Here is a 14,302-nt window from a genome sequence, read left to right on the forward strand (position 1 = left end):
CACTTTTTCCCTCCTAAAAAGTAAGGGGAAATGTGTGTGCATCTTGTGTTGTGAATGCAGGCTGCGCAGCTATCCCAGAAACCAGAACAGCAAGAGGGATCGCTGCTTTCGCTGCGCAGCGATCGCTGTTGCTGTTCTGGCTTCTGGGATTCAGAATATTTTTTTCTTGTTTTTCTCCTCCAAAAACTAGGTGCATCTTCTGGTCTGGTGCGTCTTATAGAGCGGAAAATACGGTAAAATGCTGAAAAGTTTCCTTTCACTGTTGTTTGTGGCTCTAATGGGCAGTGCCTTCCGAAAGCTCATTGTGGCTCTCTGCAGAAGGATTTATTTTTTTTAAACTTAAAAGCACGTATCTTCACACTGAGCTTCCCTTGTAGCTGAAAGTTGGCTTCACAAATCTCGTTGGTGTCTGTTGCCTCAGGACTTGCCAAATTCTAGTCAGTGTAATCCACGTAGGTGGTTGCCGGTCAGCAGACTGCAGCGGCTGTTATTTTCATTGCTCAGTCCCTGTGGTAACTGGGGATCTTCCGCCCCCTTTTAATCTGCTTCTGTTGCTGCGTCTGGTTTGATCCACAGGAATTAGACCCTAATACAGTGGGTTCCCTCTGGCCCATTGGCTCAGTTAGGTCCACCAGGCCTCGCAATTTTGGCCGCAAGTCTGTTTTTTTGGCTCATCCGTTTCCACTCACCTGGTGCCATGGCAAACGAGTGTGTCTTCCGTCTAGGGCAGAACAAGACCAGTTTCCCCACCCACCTTGTGGCTGGAAGAACTTTCTGCCTGTGATTATGCTCCTCCCTTCCCCAAAGGGATCATGTCGAATGGCATTGAGCTCAGCAGCCATTTCTAATCAATTATTTTTTAATCATTCTGAGTTTCGATTGAGCTGCATCCATTGTTTACTACTTCTTTTAAAACTCAGTGCTGTTGTGCTTTCCACACGGTTATATTGATGGAGGTGTTGTTTGCTAATTTTTCCATGAGGCTTTATTGCCATGAGCTCAATATTGTTGTAGGGAAGTGGCGTACAACTATTAAATCTAATACCTGAAGCCACATACATGACAGGTAGATCTGTGACTGCAATAGGACAGTTAGGAGCCTTGGCGGAAGCTGTGGTGCTCCTGTTGCTTAAAGAGCCTTAACGCTTGATAATATTAGGGCCTAATATTAGCTGTCAATTATAGATAACATTAGGGACACGGGTGGCACTGTGGTCTAAACCACTTGCCAATCAGAAGGTCAGTGGTTCAAATCCCTGCGGTGGGGTGAGCTCCCGTGGCTCGGTCCCTGCTCCTGTCAACCTAGCAGTTCAAAAGCATGTCAAAGTGCAAGTAGATAAATAGGTACTGCTCCGGCGGAAAGGTAAATGCTGTTTCCATGCGCTGCTCTGGTTTGCCAGAAGCGGCTTAGTCATGCTGGCCCATAGCTGTCAACTTACAGATTTGAAAATAAGGGACCAGCAGCCTTGAAAATAAGGGACCAGCAGCCAAAATAAGGGACCTGAAGCCTCACCTGTTCCAGGCACTCCAGTCTTCCTGTCCTCCTGCAGTCTGGTCAAACTCATGCTGGTAGCTTCGAGAACACTGTCCAACCAACTTTGTAACCAGAGGTTCAACTGACTAGAATCTGAATCACGTGCACCACAAGGCCTATGCAGCCTCAACTTAAGATGGCTCCCCGGCCTGGCTTTGCACTGCAAAGTTTGCAGCAGCACGTGCAACAAAATGCATCCAGCATTCAAAAAACCCCTCAGCTTGCATTAACTAGCCACACACAAGGCATGCAAGCTCCACCCCCCCCAGTCGTTCTTAGACTTCTTATTGGGTGAGCAACACAGCCAAGCAACACAGTTGGAGCCTCCCTCCTCCCTGGCCAGCCAGGAGGGAGGGAGAGGAGCTGCTTCCTTTGAAATTTAAGGGACATCATTTAAGGGACATTTAAGGGACATCCATCAATAAGGGACAGCAGTGGGACATGGCGCTGGAATAAGGGTCTGTCCCTTCAAATAAGGGACACTTGGCAGCTATGCGCTGGCCACATGACCCAGAAGCTGTCTGCGGACAAATGCTGGCTCCTTGGCCTATAGAGCGAGATGAGCACCGCATCCCCAGAGTCATCCGCCACTGGACCTAACGATCAGCGGTACCTTTACCTTTTTATAGATAACATTATTAGCAAGCTTTCAAGCTTACCTGCTTCATGTGAATAAATTGCTGCCTCTGTGGGTTTTTTTGACCATCAGGTTTTGCTATGTAGAAATGAAACGGAGGCCCAGGAAGGGTTCCTTTTCCTTCTCTCTACCCTATCAAGTAGTAGTGGGCAAATCCTTCTGGCGTGCACCTCAGTTGCTCAAGAAAGATTTGGAAAAAGAAAAGTTTTATTTTTTTATTTATCGACACCTTTCTGCCATCAACCCAATCAGATGGGCGGGGTACAAATATAATAATAATAATAATAATAATAATAATAATAATAATAATAATATAATATAAAAATAAATTGTCGTCATCATGGAATTCAGGGTGAGATCCTTGTGGTTCCCAGTCAGTCTTCCATCCAGGGAGACCCAGAGCTGCTTGCTTTCTTTCACCAAGGTGGCGGATGCTCTAGGACAGAGCCCTGGGGCACATGAGATTGATGGGCAAAAAGTAGTGTATTTGGAGAGAAAAGGGGTTAAGATTTGGTGAGGAAGAAAGTCACTAATTGCTTGTGGAAATATGGTTGTTTGTGTATCATTAGGATATCTCATAGTAGGAAGGTTGTTCATATTAACAAACTAACAATGGAAGTTGTGTTTTTTTTTTAAAAAAACACTCTGGGTGTGTATCCTTGTTTTCCCCATTTGCTTCTTTCACATTTTGTGTGTGTATAAAACAAAATTCTTGATTGCTTCTTAGGTCCCTCGGATTATCTTGTGGTTGATGGTGGAGCTGGCCATTGTTGGCTCAGATATGCAAGAAGTCATTGGCTCAGCAATCGCCATTCACCTCCTGTCTGTTGGGATGTAAGTTGCCTTTTGGTCCTCTGCTTCTGGAGTGGTGTCACCAGTTTGTATCCTGAACGAGGGAAAACATGGTTTGTTTTCTTGCAGTGCCCTGTGTGTAAAGTGGAACTTCTGATGGCTGGTCTATATATGGAAAAATAATAAACGTGGCACAGCCCTCCTAGGACTGCCAAAATTTCAGAATGCAGTTGGGAAAGTCCAGATGCTTGAATGTATCTCCTTGTGAAAAAGGAACTCTCTTCATGTAGAAACCTAGTTGTTGGCACCCATCTGTCTTGAGAGACAATGGAGTGCGCCTCTAAGGGTGAAGTCAAACCACTGCATTATCAGCACCTCTCTGGGGTGCAAGCTTGGGCAGTGTGTATGGAGGTCCTGGGATGCACAGGCAACAAGACCCCCCTCTCGGTCTCACTGATGTGGTCCAAAGGAAAGCTGAGCAATATGTTTGGCACCAGCTTGGCTGCCGGATTACATCACTGAGAAACTCAGGCTGGAACCATTTATCCTAACTTTCTCGTTTTCCATATTCAGGGATGGTGCAAATGGTTTGGGGGTGTGTCTTTTCCTTGGATCCTGGAGAACATTCGAAGCATAGGATTCCACAAATGCATTATTGAACCAGCTTAGTCCTTGGCCGGCTATGTCCACACAACGTTTCTAAACCTTTGCAATTCAGCTCACTGATTTCTGCAGGAGAGAAGCTCTGACAGTGCAAAGCCTTTCCTCCCGTATGCTGTCTCCTCTTTGCTGCCACCAGCTCTCCCATAATGCACTCCCCTTACTTAGAATAAACCAGGGGTAGGGAATCTTTAGGGACGCGGGTGGTGCTGTGGATTAAACCACAGAGCCTAGGACTTGCTGATCAGAAGGTCGGCAGTTCGAATCCCCACAACGGGGTGAGCTCCTGTTGTTCAGTCCCTGCTCCTGCCCACCTAGCAGCTTGAAAGCACGTCAAAGTGCAAGTAGATAAATAGGTACCACTCCGGCGGGAAGATAAACAGCGTTTCCGTGTGCTGCTCTGGTTCACCAGAAGCGGCTTAGTCATGCTGGCCACATGACCCGGAAGCTGTACCCTCCCTCGGCCAATAAAGCAAGATGAGCGCCGTAACCCCAGAGTTGGCCACAACTGGACCTAATGGTCAGGGGTCCCTTTATCTTAGGGAATCTTTGGCCCTCCAGATGTTGCTGGACTACAGCTCCCATCATCCCTAACCACTAGCCAACTTGGCCAGGGCTGATGAGAATGGGATTCCAACCAGTTCTTGATACCCACAGGTTCCCCACCCCTGCTGCAAACCCTCGTCCTCCCACTTCACCACTGCCTTGCCCTCCTAATTTTATTTTAAACATTGAGTAAGTAAATACACTGCAGATATGGGCAGTTAGAAATGAGATCCGCTCAGGTTTTTTGGCAGAGCTTTTGAAAAATAAACAAGCCTTTATTTGCCAACAGTAACGGAGCAAAGCTGTACTCTGGCAAGCTGAGCGAGGCATCGGAATTGCTCAGCAAGGCCAGGAATTCCCCAGGCAAAGGAATTCAGTACCCTAGTCTGGGAATTCCATTGCCAGCAGAGCCCTTGTCTGCTGGGAAGCCTAGCTTTGCACAGTCCCACATAAGGGGTGTTTTGACACCATACCGTCTGTTGCGAGAACATGTTTATAATCTATTACACGTTTTATCTTAATGATTTCTAGTCCTTATGTGACAAATCACCACTGGAAAACTGGAAAATACCTTTCCTTTGTAAGGAATGTTCAAACTTCTTGGTGTGATATTATTTACCTTTTTTCCTGAGCCCTTTTCCTATGCTGGTTGCCACCTCTCAAAAAGAAAAATAGTCACAACTGTATACTGTGTTCTAAATGTCTTATTGTTGATATTCTTCCGTTGTTCTGGAAGACATCCATCCTGAAGGGCAGGATGCAGCGGCTGTAAATTAAATGGAACTGTGTGCCCCTTATACAATGGCATCTGAAGAAATCACCAGAGCTCAGTGGGTAGAGCAAAGACTTTCCATGCCGATGGGCGCAGGTTCAGTTCCTGGGACTGGGAATGTCCCTTGCCTGAAACCCTGAGCAGCTGCTTCCAGCCAGTGTGGACAATACTGAGCTACAGGGACAAATTGTTCTGACTCTGTATAAGGCAAGGCTACTACAGCATTCTGATAGTTGCCGTATTTCTTCCAGTTCCTTTCTGCATACATCTTAACACTGAATTTTGCCATTGTTAAGAATTGCTAGGGGATATTTAATTGCTTTAAAAAAAAAAAAAGGCTACTGTGGAGGGAAGATATGACCCTTGTTTGAAGGGTAGCACAAGGCATGGCAATGTCATCCTGGCCCTTCTCTCTTTCTCATCCGGAAAGGGCAGCTGGTTTTCTAAAATGCCCGCAGGGTTCAGAGCTCAGCTGGGCATAGCCAGTTGTAGCAACCAGGCCTGCTGCTAAGTTGCCCATTTTTTTTTCCATCACTGGGAAAACGCAGCGTTTCACCCCATAAACTTTCAACAAACATGCTTAGCGTTCCTTGTGACGTTCTCTTATCTGATTCCCTCCCCTTCCACGGCTGAATGAGGCTTCCCAGGTTCTTTGCCTCTCAATAGGCAAGTATTTTGTCCACCTTTCCCAACACATTAAAAACAGACTGTGAACGTAAAGGGGGATTGGACCCACTTGGTTTTCAGCCGATGAACTTAGAACACCCTGAAACCTTCACCGCCTGTTTTGTCTTCCCACAGAATCCCTTTGTGGGGCGGAGTTCTCATCACAATTGCTGACACCTTTATGTTTCTCTTCCTGGACAAGTACGGTAAGCTCCTTTCTTATATAAGCGCTCCTCCTCCTGTCCTTAGTAATCTGACGAGTGGAGCAAGAGCACTTGCGCAATCAACCTTGAGTAGGCCCTGCTATTCATTGGGGCACGCTTGCGAAATCCTGGAAAAGGGCTTTTGCTTGTGACTTGCTTTGAAAACACAGACTCCACATTGGAGGCCCTGCTGGGAATGCGGATTAGAGCTCGAAGGATTCTCCAGATTGTAGGTGAAGTCTCGCAATCCACTTTGCAAAAGCTGTGGATTCCAGCGGCATGATGTCTTGCATGGGAAACGGCTACTGATTCAAAATGATTAATTGCTTGACATGTGGCTTTTCTCGTTCCTAATCAGTCTCCTGGTTTGGTGTTACCATTCTCTCTTCCCTGCCTCACCTTCCGCCAAAGAACCAGCCTTTGTACATGGCCTCTAATGCTCTATGGGCTGGTGGGCTTAGGAGCCAGTGTCGTGTAGTGGTTAAGAGCGGTAGACTCGTAATCTGGTGAACCGGGTTCGCGTCTCTGCTCCTCCACATGCAGCTGCTGGGTGACCTTGGGCCAGTCACACTTCTCTGAAGTCTCTCAGCCCCACTCACCTCACAGAGTGTTTGTTGTGGGGGAGGAAGGGAAAGGAGATTGTTACCTGCTTTGAGACTCCTTCGGGTATTGATAAAGCGGGATATCAAATCCAAACTACTACTCCTCCTCCTCCTATTCTTCTTCTTCTTCTTCTTCTTCTTCTTCTTCTTCTTCTTCTTCTTCTTCTTCTTCTTCTTCTGTATGCTTTTCATGGAAAGAAAGCCCATTGAGCTTAGTAGACTTTCCTTTCGAGTAAATGTCATGGGATTGGGCTGGAAAGAGTTTCCATTTTGTGACCCAGATGTGCACCTGTCACTCAGTATTGTGGAATCCTTCCTGTCTGAGACAGAAGCTGCAATGCTTTTGCTGGGTCCTCTTCCCACACCAACCCAAGTCTCTCTCTGTTGTGTTGTGGAAAATGTTCTGTACTTGGCTTATGAAAATTGCTGGTCTCTTCATTCTGGAGACGCTGCAACACAGCCTTTCCTACCTGCCCTGCCCCCACCTCTTCAATTGCCTGTTTTCCTTTTTTCAAACTTGTTAAATTTTGAAAGACTTAAGGGGAGCGTTTGCCCATGTTAGAATTGGAATTTGTTTCCTTTGCACCTCTGAAGCACAGGGGGGCGCATATGGGTCTTTAGAAATGAAACTCCAGCATGGTTCTCCTCTTCTTCCTGCAGTGCCAGACCACTCGCTGGACCCTTTTGCTTCTTTAAAATTAATTGAAGACTGTCCACCCCACTCTCCTCTGAATTAGAGTACCCGTTCATGTGTGGGCATGCTTCAATTGTGAACCGCTCTGTCCCTATAGTACGGCTGATCTTCTGTTCTAGCAAAAGAATATACCGTATTTTTCGCCCTATAGGACGCTCCAGCCCATAGGATGCACTATAGGACGCTCCAGCCCATAGGACGCACCTAATATTTTTTTTGGGGGGGGGAAATAAAGGGGAAAAAATTATTCCCCCCCAGGTGCGGGGCTGGGGCGGGGGAAGCCTGAGCTTCCCCCACCCCCTGCCCCCAGAACAGGCAGCTCTCCGCAAGCCGTGGGAGCCCAGCGCCGGGCTCCCACGGCTTGCGGAGAGCTGCGTGAAGCTAAGCCTGGGCACGCTGCGCCTCCCCGCTGTCCCCCCAGCTTGTGGGGCTGGCGGCAGGGAGAAGCGGGCTTCTCCCCGCCGCCAGCCTTCAAACCAGGTCGGGGGATAGCGGGAAGGCGCGCTGCATTCGCCCCATAGGACGCACACACATTTCCCCTTCATTTTTGGAGGGGGAAAAGTGCGTCCTATAGGGCGAAAAATACAGTAGTTGTCCTGGGTGCTGGAACAAGATTGAAAATGTTTTTTGACTGCTGATCTAGTTGCATCCTAACAGTTGTATTCAGTGCACCACTTAAGTCGCTTGTTCCATCAGTGCAAGGATTTCTCTTTGCGCAATGGAAGGTCCTCACACTGTGCTGGACATTCAAGACATGCATGTTATTTTGTTGAATGCCACCCCGGGAGAGCAACTTGTGTGTTGTATAAATGCGCATGGTGCTGCTTGACCTGATGCCCAGTGTGATGAGGTGAGGCACTGAGGAAATGCTTTCACTATTCTGGACCATATGAAAGGACTTTTGCCTCCCAAAGTATCTTTTAAAAGGTGTGTGTCTTTTTCAGGCTTGAGGAAACTGGAAGCTTTTTTCGGGTTCCTGATTACCATTATGGCCATTACATTTGGATATGAGGTAACATTGCTTTTTAATATGTGGGGTTTTTGCATTAGAGATTAAAAAGCGACTTTTTCCATTTAGGATGTAACAAAACATGTTGAACTAAATGATTCTATGTAACCCCTCCTAGTGGTTTCACGTAAGTGTTGCTACATAGTCTGACTGGCCATAGAAGTGGTCTTCATATTGTTTGAGATGAGCTTGTGATTTCCCATAAGGGTGAAATTTGCAGCTTTGTGGTGGTGATGCATTCACAACTTACTTCATATTTATTTTTATTTTATCATTCTTATATCCCCTCCTTCCTCTCAATGGAAGCACAGGGTGGCTAACAATATAAAATATTAGCAATAAAATGTTGTTAGAACCTCTCATCAGAGCCGGATATGAAAATAAAACAGCAGCTGTGCAGTCAGCAAAATCTGTTACACCCCAAGAGTACAGATGAATAGATCAAATGTGACCGTAGCTCTGTATCAACATGGCCATGTAAAAGTGGGCTGAAAAGAGAGATTTGCTGCCTTGGTCTTCCCCCAATCCAGTGCCCTCCAGGTGTTTTGGACTACAACTCCCATAAGCCCTGGCAAGCATGGCCGATGGTCAGGGTTAGTGGGAGTTGTAGTTCAGCAAATGACTGCGGAAGGCTGCACTGTATGAAAATGAGGCATAGCTGTCAAGCGTCCCTTATTTGGCGGGACAGTCCCTTATCCCAGCGCCATTTCCTGCTGTTGTCCCTTATTGATGATGTCCCTTAAATTTCCCGGGTTTCAAAGGAACCCGGCCATGGAGGAGGGAGGCTCCAACTGTGTTGCTTGGCTGCGTTTCTCATCCAATAAGAACGACTGGGGGGTGGAGCTTGCATGCCTTGTGGTGATCAAATTGGCTGTGCTGCCTGGGGACTCGGCGTTGCTCAGCGCTTCCCAGCGGAGAGGTGACAGTGGTTTTCCTTGAGGGTTGAGGCTTCGTTTGGCTGCTGGCTGGGCTTTCTGCCTTTGGCTCGGAGGGGCTCAGAATTTGAACATACCTGTGCCGGGAAAATCCCTTATTTTGGCTGCTGATCCCTTATTTTCTAGGCTGCTGGTCCCTTATTTTCAAATCTGTAAGTTGACAGCTATGAAACGAGGAGGGGAAAGTGAGGGGAAAGTACCTCGCGAGGGCATTGCTGTATCAGTCTAAAAGTAGACATCTGTGTCTTGCCCAAGGCCGCTTGCGATTCCAGCTGTGCTAATGGCCATCCTCTTATGTCCCTACAGTATTTTAGGGTGGGACCAGACCAGGGCCAGTTGTTGAAAGGGATGTTCATGCCGTACTGTGAAGGCTGTGGCGTCCCTCAGCTAGAGCAAGCTGTTGGGATCGTGGGTGCTGTCATCATGCCACACAACATGTACTTGCATTCTGCGCTGGTCAAGGTAAGCTTGGGACATTGTTGTTTTTTGCTGATTTTCACTTCAGTCTTTCCCCTCACAATAGGGTTGCCAGACGTTCCCAGGGACAGTCCCCGGATTTGCAAATCTGTCCCCGGACAAATTCCGTCCCCAGATTTGCAAATCTTTTCCCGGGAAACGTGGCAGTGGCAGCCTCAGCAGCCCAGAGCCAGCCTGGTAGCGCAGTTGGCTCTGGCTGGCTTCAGGAGCTGCTTTCTGCCACCGCCGCCACTGCCGAAGGGGAACCAGGGATGTCCGGCGGTGCAGATCTCCCGTCCCCTTCCCCCTTTGTTTTGACAGATCGGGGGAGGCTCAGGAGTCATGGGTGGGCAGGTGCTGCCCAGGAGGGGCGCAAGGCGCATGGTTTCTCTGCCAGGCAAGGGGCAAATCCATTCTTTTGTACCCTGTGAAATATAAATGTGCAGTTTTTAAAAAAACACTCTGCGCATTTAAGTTTCACAGGGTGCGCAAGAAGGGCTTTGCACCTTTATACAATATGCATGTTTGCTTGGGCCCAGGGTCCTTTGCCTCAACATCCCCACTACTGACTCCCTATTGCTACTCAGCTTCCAAAAAAAAAAGTGTCCCCGGATTCATTGAAAAGAAATCAAATAACCATACACTCACGAATGCCACACAATGAAGTCACACTTGTGAACCTTCGCACACTTGGCTTCTGAAGCGGCCGCCTGTTCTGTGACACAGTGGCACCACTGTTGCTTCTGTCTTGCACATCTGTGTATACACACACGCTGGGAAATCAATCCTGTGGTGTAGTTAAAATGGCTGCCTTTGCTTTATGGTCGCTGTGCTAAAATTATAATAATAATAATAATAATAATGCTGGGGGAGCGGAGAAGAGGCCAAAGATACTCTCACCACCCAGCAGTCAAATTTGATACCTTCAAATCAGCCTCCTGTGAAAGGCATTCATCCATGCACAGCAACAACCATGCAGTTGATGGGAAGAACCCACAGCTTCTCTCATGGCACAGGCCCCCCTAACTCAGTGGCCAGGAAGACAGCAGTTGCGGCTTGTTGCCATAACCCTACTTAGAGGGACGTGGGTGGCACTGTGGCCTAAACCACTGAGCCGCTTGGACTTGCCGATCAGAAGGTTGGTGGTTCGAATCCCTGCGATGGGGTGAGCTCCCATTGCTCTGTCCCAGCTCCTGCCAACCTAGCAGTTCGAAAGCACACCAGTGCAAGTAGATAAATAGGTACCGCTCCAGCGGGAAGGTAAACGGTATTTCCATGTGCTCTGGCTTCCATCATGGTGTCCTGTTGCACCAGAAGCGGTTTAGTCATGCTGGCCACATGACCCGGAAAGCTGTCTGTGGACAAACGCCGGCTCCCTCGGCCTGAAAGTGAGATGAGCGCCGCAACCCCATAGTCACCTTTGACTGGACTTAACCGTCCAGGGGTCCTTTACCTTTTACCTTTACCTTAACCCTAGTCTTGGTTGCCTGTTATGTTGGCAGAAGACCACAGGGATTGTTGCAGCCTGTGATAGGTTTCTAAAATCCAGTCACTCTTTTGAGAAGAGTGAACAGAGTTAACAGCCCTCTTTGGGATATTGTACAACTTTATAACCTTTATAGTTTTCAGCGGTGCGTGTTTTCCCTTTAAATTCACGTTCCTGTGTAAAATGTGTTGTGGTTCCCATCTTGAACTAAAAAAGGACCACATCAGCAGTGCATCTAGTCCAGCATCCTTGTTCTCATGGTGGCCAGGCAGAGGCATATGGGCTGCATTAAGAAGTACCATATTTTTCGCTCCATAGGGCGCACCGGACCATAGGGTGCACCTAGTTTTTAGAGGGGGAAATCAAGAAAAAAAATCCTATTTCCCCCCCAGTCCCAAAGTGCAGCGTACAGGCTGCGCGCAACCACTCCCTGCCGGAGGGGTTGTGCACTGCCATGGCACAAGCCAAGACACCGAGCGGAGAACAGGAGACCCTTCTGTTCCTCCTCCTGCTTCCAGGCAGGTTTCCAGTAACCCAAAGCCTTCAGAGCGCAGCGCAAGGAGCCTGCATTCGCTCCATAGGACGCACACACATTTCCCCTTAATTTTTGGAGGGGGAAAAGTGCGTCCTATAGAGCGAAAAATACGGTACTTTCTTTTTTTCCTGTTCCAAATATTCCAGGATTCCAGGATCTTTCATAGATGAACCCAGGTTCTAGTATTATTTTGGGTAGGCCAAGGTGGAAATTCCCATACATGAACCTTCTGTTCCGAAAGGCTGGGGTAGTCACAGGTGCATTATCGTACTGCGTGTATCTGTGAGACCCTAGTACACAGCCTAGCCCACCTAATTATTGACCTTCAAAAGATGGGTGAATATTCAGAATTTGCAGAGGATGCCACCTGTTGGCTTGGACACGGCCTTGAATAAACCTCTTCTTGCAGGCTGTGCTAACCTGTTCTCTTTCTGTCCAGTCTCGACAGGTGAATCGGGCCAACAAGAAGGAGGTCAGTGAGGCCAACAAATATTTCTTCATAGAATCTTGCATTGCCCTCTTCATCTCCTTCATTATAAACGTCTTTGTCGTTTCGGTCTTTGCCCAAGCCTTCTTCGGAAAGACAAACAAAGACTTGGTGAGTCCCTGTTCTCTGTTTCTATTCTGGTATACTTTCTTCCATAATTTTAAGGCATTCCCAGAAGGGAACAAGATGTATCCCAGTAACTTGGGATATGACCCAAACTAAGCCAATATTTGAAGCGTTTATGTCGCACTAGCCTGTCAAAAAGCGTCCTTTGAGTGGCTTGTGAAGATCAGTAATAGGCCCTGCCCTTAAAGAGGATAACAGAAAAGCAAATGGGGAAAAGAAGAGGAAAAGCCAAGCCCAGGCACTGATTATTGGTTACAAAATACCTATAAGACCTGTTGGAAACAGTTCAAGGAAAAGGGGAGTTGCTTGGATCTCAAAATAATCAATAGAGATGAGTGCTAAAATGCCAAGGGTAATGAAAAAAACAGAATTACAGCTGTAAATGACTAAGTAAGAAAAGAAGGGGAAAAAGAAAATGAGTAATCAGTTAATTGAAGTGAGAGGTTGCTGAAGAAATCTTAAAACAGGGATGCAGAAAGGGGAGGCATGGGGAAGTCGGGGAAGTAAGATTTACGAAAAAGAGGTTTTGAAATTATACGTGTCTATATGTTTGTTTGTTTGTCTATGTATTGTGTATTGTATTGTCTTTAATTTATGTTGGAAAATCAATAAAAAATTTTAAAAAATAATCAATAGAGCGACCGTACATATGGGACCAGCACGGGTGACTGTGCCTGGCGAATATTTAATATTCCTACCTTCATGGCTGTGATTCGTGGGTTGGTCACTTAATTCTATTCTGATTTTATTGTGATTTTGAGCTGTGTTTTAATCAATTGTTTGATTTTGTGTCTTTAATGTATTATATATTTGGTGTTAACCGCCCTGAGCCCGGCCTTGGCCAGGGAGGGCAGGGTATAAATAAATTATTATTATTATTATTATTATTATTATTATTATTATTATTATTATTATTATTATTATTTTATTACATCCCATTTCTCTTGCTGCATCCTGATGGAATCTCCCAGCAATTATATTATATTATATTATATTATATTATATTATATTATATTATATTAATCATATCATATCATATTATATTATATTATAGCAATATGTTCCTTTCCTCATACTTGGATCGACCTTGTGAAAACGTAGTTTTTGAAACATGTCAATATTTGTCTTTGCAGCAAGAAATGTGTGCAAATAAAACCTTTGCTCCACCTTCGTTGTTTCAATCAAATGGAACCCTGGATGTCGATATCTATAAAGGGGTGAGTAGGTCTTTGAACGGCAATATGCATTTTTCTTGAGGCAGCAAAGGAATATTGGGCTTGGCTCAGAACCGTCTTTGACTCTTTCAGCCCTTGCTCCCTCAAACAAAGTTGACTGCATTTAAAATTCATGAAGACCCTTTGTGTAGCCAAGGAAAGGTTGAATCTAATGTTGTGCAAGCAGACTTCCACTGGTGCAGTGGGACTTTCCCACCTCCTCCTCCCCCTTGCCCCCCCCAAGCACACATTTCAAATCTTCCAGAGAGACCCCCTAGAGCAGATTTTCAGGGGTGCGGGAGGTCCCATTGGAATAGCAGAACACAATAACATTTAGCTTGTACAGTGTCTACATTCTCTATTATCACTTTTAAAAAGAGCAGTGATAAACACAGCTCTATAAGAATGCTGGCTAAAAGTCCAAATTAAAAAGGTAAAGGACCCCTGACCGTTAGGTCCAGTCGCAGACGACTCTGGGGTTGCGGCGCTCATCTCGCTTTACTGGCCGAGGGAGCCAGCGTACAGCTTCCGGGTCATGTGGCCATCATGACTAAGCCGCTTCTGGCGAAACCAGAGCAGCGCACGGAAATGCCGTTTACCTTCCTGCACTTTGACGTGTTTTTGAACTGCTAGGTTGGCAGGAGCAGGGACCGAGCAACGGGAGCTCACCCCATCATGGGGATTCGAACCACGACCTTCTGATCAGCAAGCCACCACAGCGCCACCCGCGTCAAATTAAAAACCATCATAGTCCAAATTAAAAACCATCATAACCTACCTCTGAAAAACACTAATATGCAAAGTTGTAAAATGTTCTGTTTTGAGGACAGCGAACAAATTTGTCTTAAAAAGGAAGGTTTAACAAGCTTCCAGAAGAAAGTTAAAGAGGAGCTGTCAAAGATCTTGGGGAACCTGGTGGATATATATATATATATATATATATATATA

The 14,302-nt window shown here is 46.4% G+C and overlaps 1 protein-coding gene across 3 annotated transcripts in view; it reads left to right on the plus strand.

The window, feature by feature from the left end:
* SLC11A2 (solute carrier family 11 member 2) overlaps nt 1-14,302 on the plus strand; it is a 62,734-nt gene that overhangs the window by 26,454 nt on the left and 21,978 nt on the right. For all 3 annotated transcript variants that reach the window (XM_028721495.2, XM_028721496.2, XM_028721497.2), the window contains 6 exons: nt 2,899-3,005; nt 5,743-5,813; nt 8,051-8,118; nt 9,357-9,512; nt 11,967-12,125; nt 13,274-13,357. In XM_028721495.2, the coding sequence (XP_028577328.2) occupies nt 2,899-3,005; nt 5,743-5,813; nt 8,051-8,118; nt 9,357-9,512; nt 11,967-12,125; nt 13,274-13,357 (645 nt within the window). The remainder of the gene's footprint in view (nt 1-2,898; nt 3,006-5,742; nt 5,814-8,050; nt 8,119-9,356; nt 9,513-11,966; nt 12,126-13,273; nt 13,358-14,302) is intronic.

The sequence above is a fragment of the Podarcis muralis genome, chromosome 2, assembly GCF_964188315.1.
Source record: "Podarcis muralis chromosome 2, rPodMur119.hap1.1, whole genome shotgun sequence".
Taxonomy (NCBI): Eukaryota; Metazoa; Chordata; class Lepidosauria; order Squamata; family Lacertidae; genus Podarcis; species Podarcis muralis.